This window comes from Pinus tabuliformis, chromosome 3_2 (assembly GCF_031772625.1).
Source record: "Pinus tabuliformis cultivar Carrire ecotype Pingquan chromosome 3_2, CPIR1, whole genome shotgun sequence".
Taxonomy (NCBI): Eukaryota; Viridiplantae; Streptophyta; class Pinopsida; order Pinales; family Pinaceae; genus Pinus; species Pinus tabuliformis.
The window spans coordinates 1,068,078,827-1,068,092,847 of NC_142302.1; the positions used below are offsets into that span (position 1 = coordinate 1,068,078,827).

The 14,021-nt window shown below is 33.3% G+C and overlaps 1 protein-coding gene across 1 annotated transcript; it reads left to right on the top strand.

Moving 5' to 3' along the window:
- The first annotated feature begins 7,810 nt into the window (after nucleotides 1-7,810).
- Nucleotides 7,811-9,055, top strand: LOC149184359 (glucan endo-1,3-beta-glucosidase-like). The gene is made up of 2 exons (XM_089418914.1): nucleotides 7,811-7,886; nucleotides 8,000-9,055. Exons 1-2 carry the CDS (start codon nucleotides 7,811-7,813, stop codon nucleotides 8,956-8,958), a joined length of 1,035 nt encoding a protein of 344 aa, XP_089275040.1. The 3' UTR covers nucleotides 8,959-9,055.
- The last annotated feature ends 4,966 nt before the right edge of the window (nucleotides 9,056-14,021 follow it).

The window sequence follows — 14,021 nt, forward strand, 5'->3', positions numbered from 1 at the left end:
ATTAATTTTTTTCTAATTTTTTTACGAGTGAAGGAGATAAAATAAAAATAAAAATGGGGAATAATAGAAATCGATACAACCAAATGAGATAAGAAAGGAAAATTTGCTAAGAGGAAAGGGCAACTGCTAATTTTCCAGTCGTTGTCCCTGTTTAAATTACTAGGTTTCTATAGCCTCCCTAAACTTATGGTCATGAAAATGAGTAATCCATGCAATAACCAAGGCCTCATCATTACATCTATGATGCTTTGTCTTTTCCACATGTTTCGCCAATGCTGAAGAGCGGGTCCTCCCATGTCTAATATCAAATACGTGCTCAAGCATCTTTTGATTTATACAGCAGCGTGTTTCACCAATATAAGGGGTTCCACAAGAACATGGGATAACATATACACCTTTCATATCCTTGGGTTCCACTAGGTCTTTTACATATTTTAAGGAGCTTCAAATGGTGTTGAGTGGTCTAAAGGTTGAAGGAACATTATGCTTCCTCAGGATTTTCGCAATCTTGTTTGAGGTCCCTCAGATGAAAGGGATATGCACCCCTGAAATCCGATCCTTGAGATGTTTCTGAACCTTGGGACCTTTTCTAGCTTTAAGGAAAGCTTTAAGACCCCAGTGCCTATTATATCCATTATTAACGAAACAATTAAGGAGATGGGTTTTCTCTTTAAAAAGGTGGTTTTCATTAGAAATTCTCAATGCACGAGTAGCTAACGTGTTGAGAAAACCTAGCTTTTGAGTAGGGAAATGATGCGGCTTGGCATGAAGATACTTCTCAGTATGAGTTTTCTTCTGAAATACATTGTGGGAGAAAGACAGATCATCCTTCTTTGAAATAAGGACATTAAGGAAAGACAAGCAACCATCAACTTCCTGCTCCATAGTAAACCTTATGGAGTTAGATTGATTATTTAGTTGTTCGAAAAAGAGATCTAACTTATCCTGACCATGAGGCCATATGACACAAGTGTCATCCACAGATCTTTTCCATAGCTCGGGCTTGAATCGAGACGAGAACAAAGCTTTGGATTTAAAGTTTTCCAGAAAGAAACTAACTACAATAGGCAACAAGGGGGAGCCCATGGAAACAACACAGGTTTGTTCATAGAATTCCCCTTCAAAGCAGGGGAAAGTTGAAGTAAGACAAATCTTGACTAATTTAGAAGTATCGGGATAAGTGAGGTGATTGATGACCTCAAGGGCCTCCTTGATAGGGATGTTAGTGTAAATGGAAACCACAACGAAACTAACAACGTTGTCTCCAGGATCAAACTTCATGTCCCTGAACTCATTGACAAATGATGAAGAGTCTTTGATAAATGACTCTGTAAGGCCAACTAGGGGCTTAAGCTTCAGGGCTAAATATTTAGCTAGAAAATAGATTGGCTCTCATATGGTGTTGACAATGGGTCTCAGGGGAGGCCCATCCTTATGGATCTTTCGAAGCCTGTAGATCCTAGTTGTGATAGGGCTACTCTAGATGAGATTGTGGCTAAAGAAGCCAACAATGCTACTAGATTTTATAGCTAAAACAATTGTTCTAGAGATCTTCTTCAAGGGAGTCTTATTAAGTTTTATGTAGCTCTCGTTGTTAGAAAGGTGATCCAACATCTTCTTACGGTAATCCTCCTTATCGAGAATTGCTACAGTCCCACCCTTATCGACATTCAGAACAACGATGCCTGGTTCCTGTTTAAATATTTGAGGGCATCAAACTCTTCCTTACTAATGTTGTTCTTGGAGGACTTTGCTTTCCTAAAGACAACAACGCAGTCTTGCCTTGTTATTTCCTTAGTATTATCCGCTAAGCCCCTAATCCCAAACTCAATATGGCACATAATTTCTTCCACCCATATATTTTTAGTTAAGTTAATTTTATATTTATAGATAATAGTTACTTAAGTCACCGGTCACTGGATCAATTGAGTTTGTTTTGCTTCTTTTACTCAACTTATATATCAAACAGTTCAGACTCTGCGCATTGACTGAAAAAAAAAAGGACTCTGCACATTGACTGAAAAAAAAAGACTGCGCATTGACTGGAAAAAAAAAGACTCTGCGCATTGACCGGGATTAAGCGTGCTCATGGATCTTCTTTTTACACATTTGTAGAGAAACATGATAGAGATTAGTAAGAGAGTTTCATAATGAGTGAGTCAATGGTCAGAGGCTGCATCCCCATCGCATTCGTTATCGATGATGGGATCAATTGGGTGTCCCACACGTTAACGGTAACGGAGCAATTGAGTTTCTTATTCAAATCTATGCTCAACTTTAATAATTAATTAAATTTCTTATAAGTCAACGAACATCTACTGCACAAAATATTTCTCAAATTTGTGATTTCCCAGCAGAAATATGGCAGCCTCCAACGAACAAACGGAGATTGCGATCCTCTTTGGTTCAATCCTCACCGGTAAATTAGAACAAACGGAGATTGCGATCCTCTTTGGTTCAATCCTCACCGGTAAATTAGTATTACCAAACGATTTTCCAAGGCGGTAAACATCGATTGGGTTCAGTTAAACGAAATAAAGATATGATGCTTTTCAAAATCTTTTTATTTAATTATTTTTTTTTAATAAAGATACCTTTATTATGAACCAATAGAAGTAAAATTGACAATTATTAAATTATATATTTAAATTAATTTTCTTATAAATCATGATTACAAATTTACTGTGTAAGATTGATAACCGCGTATGCTAATTAGTGAAAAAAATAAATTGTAAAACATACATCGCAACATGGATTCATTTTGAACCTCAATGTTTGTTCAACCGTTCGCAAGCGTTTTGTGCTCTCGATTACCTCAGTGGTTGCGTATGCAGGCCATTCAAAGATATGCCCACTTGTGAGGAAGTTAAAGTGTAAGAAATATTATTTTGTAGAAATATTATGCATTAAATTATTTGAGAAATAGTCTTTTAGTATAGTCAATCAACTAAATCAAATATAGTCCAACATGACCACATTCAGACTTGGTCAACTCTATGTTTACGTTCTGACAATAGTCAACTTTGTTCACTCTCTGGATTTAAGATATTGTTAATTAACTAATTAATAATATTAATAAAAACATTAAAACATACCGTTAAAATTTAATGAAAAATTAATAATATTAATTAAATATTTTACTTAAAAATGTTTAATAACACTTAATATTAATTTAAAAATGTTTAAATAATAATATTAATTTATATGATAAAAAGTTTTGGCATAAATCACATTATCAATCATTAGTTTCACTGTATCCAACTTGGTCTACATTGTGAATATTCAATCGCTGTGGAGAGCAATCGAGCTTCCTATAAATGGTCGTCCTCGCGGAAGAGTTTATCAAGTCTCTCATTTCCTGGGAGAAATATGGCAACGTCTAATGAACAGATGAAGAGAATCCTGATTGGGTTGATTGCCGTCTTCTGTTGTGCAATTGTCACTGCTAAATTAGCATTAACCAATCGTCACTGCTAAATTAACAATCGTCAGTTATGTCCGCCTCTGGGGGGCAAGCTCCTTTCCATATCGTCAGTGAAGCACCAACTCCCACTGTACAGGTGGTCTAAGCCTCACTCAATGAGGCTTTGAAGTTTTCTGAAAGTGCCCTAATATGCTGGTTCAATGGTTTTTGGCCGCAGTTAACAACTCTCCACAGTTGGATCTTGGAGTTATGGAAGTCTGTCATTTCTGAGGAAATTAATATTTACCCCTATGCTAGGAGTTTTTTATAATAGATTTTGAAAACCTTGAAAGCAAACAATGTATTATAAATTCCGGCCCTTGGTTTTGGAAAAACTCAGGCCTATTCATGAAGCCATGGAACCCATCATTCGATCCCTCAACAACAGTCATAACCTCAGCACCAGTTTGGGTGAGATTGCCAAACCTACCCTTGCATCTCTAGAATTTCTCCTCGCTAAAAGCCATTAGAAATGCAATTGAGAAATTTTACTGCAGGTACCCAGAAACATAGGAATATGCCAGAACCACTTATGCATGCATCTGTGTAGAAATGAGCTTCAGCACCGGATTCCCAGCTGAAATAAACCTAACAAATAAAGACTATGTGTGGAACGAGAAACTTGATTATGAAAGTGTCCTCGTCAGATGTTGATCCTGCTTTGAGACAGGCCATCTAGCCAAAAATTGCCTAAAAGCCTCTTTGAAAATTTCTGCTAGAAAGAATCACCACAGATCTACATGGTGGGAAGGAGCACAAAAGGAACATTACACTCTCATCAAAGAAGAAAACTCTCCAGAAAACTCTAAATCGCAAGAAATCGGGCAAGAAAGAAACAACTCTCAAGTCAACCCGGGGGAAAGCCCCACCCAACAGCAAATAAGTGAACTCGACAACCCCTCAAGCATCAAAAGTTATGAGGATTCGAATACCTCATAAAATAAATCTTCATTTAACAGCAAAGCAGATCTCCCAGACCAAACTTATTCTCCGACTATCTTCAAAAGGACGAACACAACAGATCGCGAAGTTAAGACACCAATGTCTCAAGAACTAGAAGAGATGAAGGAGATGCAAGATAAAGGAAGATGGAAGACCGTAGAGGAAAAAAAGAAAGCTATGACACCAATCTCGCCAAGAAAGACGAGAAGCCAGACAATTAAGAATTAAGAAAATTATAGGTCCAATAGACCAATTTGGTCTCAGTGGAGGTTAACCACCACCACCATCATCATCATATAGTATCAAGGTTGGTTTTGTGATTTTTTTTGTGGGACTTTTAAAATTTTTGTTTTTATGTTTGAAAAGTATTTCAAGCTCATTATATAAAATATGAAGGTCGGTTTTGTGATTTTTTTCTTATATGTGTCCATTGTTATAAACTATGTTAACATAATTTATTTTTGTAATTTACCAACACCCATTTATAAAAATTAGTTTTTATTTTAGTAATTTTTTTTTTTATTAATTTAAAAAAAGAAAACATACTTTTAATTTTTTAAAGCAAAATCTAACACTTATTTATACACGTTTTTAATAAAAATAATAAAAATGGATTAATAATATTAAAATGGATTAAAATAATACATTTTATACAAAATATGGTTGGTAGTGTGTGTTTGAAATTGGATTCGCATAATTTTATTTTATTTATGAAAATAAATTAGAGATGGTGGGGATTATATATATATATATATATATATATATATATATATATATATATGCAATATTCGTTATGGTATGTATGGACAAAAAATGTATATTAAATTTATAAAGAGTCATGTCTTCGATTTTTTTTTTTGAAAATTTAAATTATAATAGATTCAATTTTTCTCCAATTTTTCACTATTTGGTTCTATTAGAATTAATGGTTATAGGTGTGTTATTGTTTTGTGAATTTCTACGTTAGCAATTCTTAGTTTATCAAGTCCACTTCTATTGGATCTAGTCTGTAATCTACTCCTATATATGTTACCACTGTTAAATCAATACAAATATAGTAAGATTGTGTTTCGTGTGTAACTATGCTTGCTCTCTCGTTTTTTAGTTGGTATCAAAATAGGCTTAGCCCTGATTCTCTCAATAGAACTCCTATGATGATGCTAAATCTGCAAGCTTAAATCCTATTACATAGGGTAGAATGAGAGAGTGTTTATTGTTGGAGTATTGAATTTGATAGTTTTGTTGTGTGTGATTGTGAGAAGGATCCGAAGTACAAAATCATCCTCCAAAGTATTGTACATGTGCTGCTAAAAAATTTTGCATAGTCATTGTGAAAGGAATGTATTTGTCTTGTTATTGAAGAATTTCCGTAAAATTTGTGGATTTATGAATTCCCAACTTCTGAAATATGAAATACCCCATCAAAATTCTATGTTTTGTATCTATTTCAAATTTGTTAGGGGTATTTGTAGCGAAATTGTGGAAAGGGGTTTCATCAAGATTCACCTTCAAGATGATCCACATGACGTTTTACTAGGGGATACAGGTGAACTTGTTGTTCAATGGCTAGAAGAGTCAATCATGACTTGGTTAATTGCTTACCTTTGTTGGTGTAATTTGTGATTTTTGATATTCGTAATGTAAGCATTAAGGGAGAGACTTAGACTTAATGCTTATAGGTGTGGTACAAGGTGTTAATTGTTGTGAGTTTCACTAGTTATTTTTAGTTAATGAGATCCACCTACACCATATCCAGTTGGTGATATATTTCTATATATGTAACCATTGTCAAATCAATAAAAATATATAATGATATTTGTGATAAAAATATATAATGATATTTGTGTTTGGTGTGTCACTATGTTTGTTATTTCATTTTTTAAGTAGCTATTCATGAACTTAGCCATTTTAACCTCTTCCCTCTTAGGTAAGATGCATCCAAATCCAAATCTTAACATTAGTTGAACCCTCACATCGTCTCTGCTCAAGGAAGGCACATTCTCACTGATTGTCAACCTAGAAGGATCAATGGATCTTACACATTTTACGAACAAGTAAAAAATGTTCGGAGGATGCCCCAGGTAGTGATTATGATGTGGGTGTACAAACATTTGTATGTCAATCCAAAAGTGGACTAATCAAGTGATTAGAAATTATTTGAGATTGTTCTAACCTTCTTCGAGCTTTGCAGGAAATGGGTGTCAAAGCGTGTTTTGAGGAACGCGAGAGGTTGTGGCATTGAAGTACACAAAGATTTCTGTTAATTTGGTAATGGACAAAGTGTTTGATTGGTTCATTTAGTGTGTTTTTCCCTTCCTCAAGACATGCAAGAGATGGGATTATTAGCACGCGCTGTATATTTGATTTAGTTTTTATTGGGCGATTTATTTTGTGTTCTGGAATAAATTTGTAAGTTTTCAAATAAGTGGAAGTATGACGCTTACAAATTTGATTAGAATTTCAAATGAAAAAGTATGAAAAATTCAAAAATATCATCAATTTGACAAGTTGTGAGGATTTGAAAATCCACCCGACGTTTACCAGATACTGAAATGCGTGCATGTTTTGATCATTAATATTTTCGGCAGAAGTTACTGTGAGTTTTTTTTAAATGAGTTTTCTTTTTTAATTTTAATTTTCAAATTAATCTTTTATTTCTGACGAATAAATTTAAAAACTCTATAAAATAACCTATCAAAAATTTTAAGCAATGATAAAATTAGAATATATTTTTTATAAAAATTAAAACTTATTTTTATAATTAACAAATATTATGAGAAAAAAAAATATTAATAGCAACTAAATTAAACTCAAAAATTAGTTTTATAAACGGATTACAATATACTAGGCCTCCGCTACAGAACTTGAACAAAACCCTTAGAATACTTTAAGCCCATTACAACTGCGAGGCATGAATATAAAAATCTTTAATCTCTCTTTAAAAAAAACTCTTCTACCGCCTAACTCTTAAAAATAAGCCCATGCTCATTAAACCATTGACTTTCCTCGAATCGATTGACGCGCGCATATAAATATTAACTATGATCGCGCTGCAGGCCAATAACAACTCTTGCGAATAAACTATGCGATTCTTGCAGACTATGCTGGTTCTTGCTAAACCTTGAAAGTCGTAGATTGGAATTCTTTGCACTGGCGAAGACTAAGGGTGCCGGCGGCTCTGGTTCTTTCACATAATTAGTGAAACATTCAATGGTGGTAGGCTGCAACCCTACCACCACCTAGGAGACTACCACGATGAAACAGTCAATGGTCGTAGGCTGCAACCCATCCCACACGGCACGGTATCCAACTTTGTGTACAATGGCTGTGGACAGCAGTCGAGCTTCCTATAAATGGACGTCCTCCCGGGAGAGTTTCTCAAGTCTCACATTTCCTCTGAGAAATATGGCAGCGTCTAATGAACAGATGAAGAGAATCTTGATTGGGTTGATTGCCGTCTTCTTTTGTGCAATCGTCACTGGTAAATTAGCATTACCCAACTATTCTTCAATTTTTGAAAGGCAATTGTTATTCAAGACTTAACATCGATTGAGTTGTATTAAACTGATTACTTTTCTTCAATTGGTTGTGCAGATGGTGATAAAATCGGAGTGAACTACGGAATGCTCGGAGACAATCTGCCACCTGCAGACCAGGTGGTAACTTTGCTGAACGGCCAAAACATCGGGAAAATGAAGCTTTTCGGTCCAGACAGTGGTGCATTAAATGCTTTTGCAAATTCTGGGATCGATGTAATCGTAGGAGTCAGTAACGACGATTTGCAGGCCATCTCCTCCAGCCAGGACTCAGCAAATGCTTGGGTTAATGACAATATTGTCCCCTATTCCAGCACCAGTATCAAATATATTGCGGTGGGCAACGAGGTTTTGCCTAGCTCGCAGTACGTATCGTATCTTGTTCCTGCCATGAACAACATTCAAACCGCGATCCAGAACGCCAATCTGCAGAACATCAAGGTCTCTACCCCCCATGCCTTCAATGTTATAGGCAACAGTTACCCGCCTTCACAGGGGGCATTCAGTGACGATGTGAAAGATACCATGAGCTCTATACTCAAATTTCTGTCAGATAACGGGGTTCCGTTCATGGCCAATGTGTATCCATATTTCAGCTACGTTGGCGACAGCAACGACATTCATCTGGACTACGCTCTCTTTCAGCCCACGGCTACGGCGGTGACAGACGGAGATAACAGCTACAGCAATTTGTTCGATGCGATGGTGGATTCTATTTTCTCCGCAATGGAAGCCTTGGGATATTCCAACATCCCGCTCATTGTTACTGAAAGCGGATGGCCTTCTGCTGGCGCGGATGCGGCCACAACTGAGAATGCTCAGGCTTATAACAACAATCTCATCCAACATGTTTTATCGAATGCAGGGACACCCAAGAGGCCGGGTACGAACATCGAGACCTATATCTTCGCTCTTTTCAACGAAGACCAGAAAACTGGGGACGAGATAGAGCGTCACTTTGGGCTCTTCAACCCTGATCAAAGTCCTGCATACTCTGTCAACTTTTCTCCAAATTGACCGCAACTCAATTCTCCTTAATTATTTGTATGCAAAATGCAATGATATAAAACTATAGAGGATGCTGCATAAATAAACATCCTCCTTCCTTCTTAAAGTGCCGAAGCCGTCACAGTATTAAACAAGTTGGATTGAGAAATTTTAATCTTTGAAATGAATTGTTAGTCGAGCAAGATATGGTGGTCAGGCAAACCACAAAAAAATGAATCCATAATGCCGTGATGATATTTTCTCTTTTAATGATCTGTGACGAACAATCTCAATAATTATTCTAATAATATAAATATTATTTAAAGAATAATTTAATTTATAATATTAAAAATTTATTACATGATAGTTAATGTTTATTATTTAAATAATATCAATATTATTATTTAAAATATAATTTAATTTATAATATAAATAATATTATAATTATTATGATTTTATTAGATGATGGTAGTTAATGTCTCTTGCAATAACATTAATTACATGGTTAACATTCTTATAAAATCTTGGGAAAATAGATAATGAATAATTCATAATAAGAATAAAATGGAAAATTCAATAAAAAATCATAAAAATAAATTATGGGATTTTTAAAATTTTTGTTATTATGTTACAAAAGTATTTCAAATTTATTATATATATAATATCCAGGTCGGTTTGTGAATTTTTTTTATTGGATTTTTAAAATTTTTGTTTTTAGGTTAGAAAAGTATTTCAGGTTCATTATATAAAGTATGAAGGTTAGTTTTGTTTTGTTTTTTTAATGGGTCTAGTGTTATAAACTATGTTATCATGATTTATTTTTCTAATTTATCACATTAATTTATAAAAATTATAAACCGTGTTACTATAATTTATTTTTCTAATTTACCACTCTCAATTTATAAAAAATAGATTTTATTTTAGCAATGTTTTCTTTTATTAATTTAAAAAAGAAAACATACTTTTAATTTGTTTTTTGGCAAAATCTAATACTTATTTATACAATTTTTTAATAAAAATGGATTAAAATAATACATTTTATACAAAATATTGTTGGTAGTGTGTTTGAAATTGGATCTCCAAATTATATATATATATATAAACAATATTCGTTGTGGTATGTATGGACAAAAAGTATATATTGAATTTATAAATATTTATGTCTTTGATTTTCCTTTTTTGAAAATTTAAATTATAATAAATTCAATTTTTCTCCAATTTTTCACTATTTGGTGAATTAATGGTTGTAGGTATGTTATTGTTTTGTGAATTTCTAGGTTAGAAATTTCTATTGGATCTAGTCTGTAATCAACTCATATATCTGTAACCATTGTTAAATCAATACAAATATAGTGAGATTTTGTTTCATGTGTAACTATGCTTGCTCTCTCATTTTTGAGTTGGTATCAAAATAGGTTTAGCCCCAATTCTCTTAAGAGAACTGTTATGATGATGACAATTCTACAAGTTTAAATCCTTTTACATAGGGTAGAATGCGAGAGTGATGACAATTCTACAAGCTTAAATCCTTTTAGATAGGGTAGAATGCGAGAGTGTTTATTTTTCGTATGAGTGATTGTTGGGGTATTGAATTTGATAGTTTTGTTGTGTGTGTTTGTGAGAAGGATCCGAAGTACAAAATCACTGTCCAAAGTACTATACATGTGCTACTCAAAAAATTTGCATAGTCATTGTCAAAGGAATGTATTCGTCTAGTTATTGAAGAATTTCCATAAAATTTGTGGATTTATGAATTCCCAACTTCTGAAATATGAAATATCCCATCGAAATTATATGTTTTGTATCTATTTCAAATTTGTTAGTGGTATTTGTAGCAAAATTGTGGAAAGGGGTTTCATCAAGATTCGAATTCGAGACCTTCAAAATGATCCAAATGATAGTTTACTAGGGGATACAGGTGAACTTATTGTTTAATGGCAAGAAGACTCAATCATGACTCGGTTATTATTTCAAACTTATTATATATATAGTATCAAGGTCGGTTTGTGAATTTTTTTTTATTGGATTTTAAAATTTTTTGTTTTTAGGTTAGAAAAGTATTTCAGGTTCATTATATAAAGCATGAAGGTTAGTTGTGCTTTTTTTTTCTTATGTATGGGTCTACTATTATAAACTATGTTATCATAATTTATTTTTCTAATTTATCAACACTAATTTATAAAAATTATAATCTGTGTTACTATAAGTTATTTTTCTAATTTACCAATCTCAATTTATAAAAAATAGTTTTTATTTTATCAATGTTTTCTTTTATTAATTTAAAAAAGAAAACATACTTTTAATTTGTTTTTTGGCAAAATCTAATACTTATTTATACAATTTTTTAATAAAAATAATAAAAATGGATTAAAATAATACATTTTATACAAAATATTGTTGGTAGTGTGTTCTCCAAATTATATATATATATATATATATAAACAATATTCGTTGTGGTATGTATGGACAAAAAGTATATATTGAATTTATAAATATTTATGTCTTTGATTTTCTTTTTTTGAAAATTTAAATTATAATAGATTCAATTTTTCTCCAATTTTGCACTATTTGGTGAATTAATGGTTATAGGTCTGTTAATATTTTGTGAATTTCTAGGTTAGAAATTTTTAGTTTATCAAGTCCACTTCTATTGGATCTAGTCTGTAATCTACTCATATATCTGTAACCATTGTTAAATCAATACAAATATAGTGAGATTGTGTTTCGTGTGTAACTATGCTTGCTCTCTCATTTTTGAGTTGGTATCAAAATAGGTTTAGCCCCAATTCGCTTAAGAGAACTGTTATGATGATGACAATTCTACAAGTTTAAATCCTTTTACATAGGGTAGAACGCGAGAGTGATGACAATTCTACAAGCTTAAATCCTTTTACATAGGGTAGAATGCGAGAGTGTTTATTTCCCGTATGAGTGATTGTTGGAGTATTGAATTTGATAGTTTTGTTGTGTGTGATTGTGAGAAGGATCCGAAGTACAAAATCACTGTCCAAAGTACTATACATGTGCTACTCAAAAAATTTGCATAGTCATTGTCAAAGGAATGTATTCGTCTAGTTATTGAAGAATTTCCATAAATTTGTGGATTTATGAATTCCCAACTTCTAAAATATGAAATACCCCATCGAAATTATATGTTTTGTATCTATTTCAAATTTGTTAGTGGTATTTGTAGCGAAATTGTGGAAAGGGGTTTCATCAAGATTCGAACTAGAGACCTTAAAAATGATCCAAATGATAGTTTACTAGGGGATACAGGTGAACTTGTTGTTTAATGGCAAGAAGATTCAATCATGACTCGGTTAATTGCTTACCCTTATTGGTGTAATTACTTTTTTATTTTTTTGTATCTCATTATTATATTGTGAATCTCCAATCTCGTTTCAAGGGGTTTTGAGTGGTAAAATTTCCTTGAGCCTCATGGTTCTTATGACTGGAAGAAACCCTAGAGACTTGGATTTAGGGTCATTGAATCAACCATATTTTTTGGCTAAATAAAGGGCTAGGATATTTTCTCATGTTGGAAGCGTTGTCTTTCTTTCTTAGAAGCCGTGGGGAAGTCAAGGAAGGAAAAACCAAAAGCCCACGTGCGTGCTCGTATCTTCGTGATCATTGTATATTGTTGTTTGCTTTGGAAGCTTTCAATTGCAAATAATTATGTGGTGTGTGTTTGAAATTTATTTAGTGGTGGGCAAAGTTCACTCTTGTATTTTTTATTTGTAGTGAATTATGAATAACCAAAATTATAGAGTACAGTAACATAATTCAAATTGGTGGGTTTTGCTGCATACGGCGATACAAGAACATCACTGACTTGAATATGTTTACAATATGTTATATGTTGATCCCATCGTCTGAAGCAAGAAACATCAGTTTATAAGTTATTTCGTGTATGCATTTAAGAGGTCATATTGTACAATTAATTTTTGAATACATTGAATATCCAAATGGTCTTCCTAAATAACTAGTGAATACGGTGAAAGACCATGTATCCAACAAATGGATGCATGTCCATAGATTGATTTGAGTGTGTCAATATTGTTAATTTTACAAGTATGACAATGATGGTCAGAAGCGGTTTTATCTTAAATGGGTCAAGTGGTAAACTCAACGTTGTGGTGGAGAAAGAGCCTAGTGTGTGAGATGCCAAAGTGGGTGAAAGTGCTATGATGACCAGATTAAATAAACATCAATGTTTAATTTCAGTGTTGTAATTTGTGATTTTTGATATTTGTAATGTAAGGATTAAGGGAGAGACTTAGAATTAATGCTTATAGGTGTGGTACAAGGTGTTAATTGTTGTGAGTTTCACTAGTTATTTTTAGTTAATGAGATCCACCTACACCGTATCCAGTTGGTGATATATTTCTATATATGTAACTATTGTCAAATCAATAAAAATATATAATGATATTTGTGTTTGGTGTATCACTTTATTTTTTATTTCATTTTTTAAGTGGATATTCATGAACTTAGACATTTTAACCTCTTCCCTTTTAGCTAAGATGCATCCAAAACCAAAACTTAACATTAGTTGAACCCTTACGTCATATGTGCTGAAGGAAGGCACATTCTCGTTGATTGTCAACCTAGAAGGATCATGGATCTTACACATTTTACAAATAAGTAAAAAATGTTCCGAGGGCGCCTTGGGGAGTGATTATGACGTGGGTGTACAAAAATTTGTATGTCAATCCAACGATGGACTAAGTGATCAGACAATTATTTGAGCTTGTTCTATCCTTCTTCGAGCTTTGTAGGAAATGGGTATCAAAGCGTGTTTTAAGGAATGTGAGGGGTTGTGTCATTGGAGTACACAAAGCTTTTTGTTAATTTGATCATGGACAAAGTGTTTGATTGGCTCATTGAGTGTGTTCTACCCTTCCTCAAGCCATGTGAGAGATGGGTATTAGAAGAGCGTAATACTTTTCCCTTTCCTTTTAGCCCACACGAATAGAGTCAATCATTCTATAGGAGATCAAAGATATGAGAACCCTAGAGGACTACCTAAGTCATAGCTAGCTTCAATGCGGGGTTAGTGGTTTCCATGGCTTATAATCCCATGGATGTTATCA

Coding starts and splice junctions, on each gene's coding strand:
- LOC149184359 (XM_089418914.1), top strand. CDS start 7,811: ATGGCAGCGTCTAATGAACAGATGAAGAGAATCTTGATTGGGTTGATT. Junction 7,887..7,999: donor CTTTTGTGCAATCGTCACTG/GTAAATTAGCAT, acceptor TTGGTTGTGCAG/ATGGTGATAAAATCGGAGTG.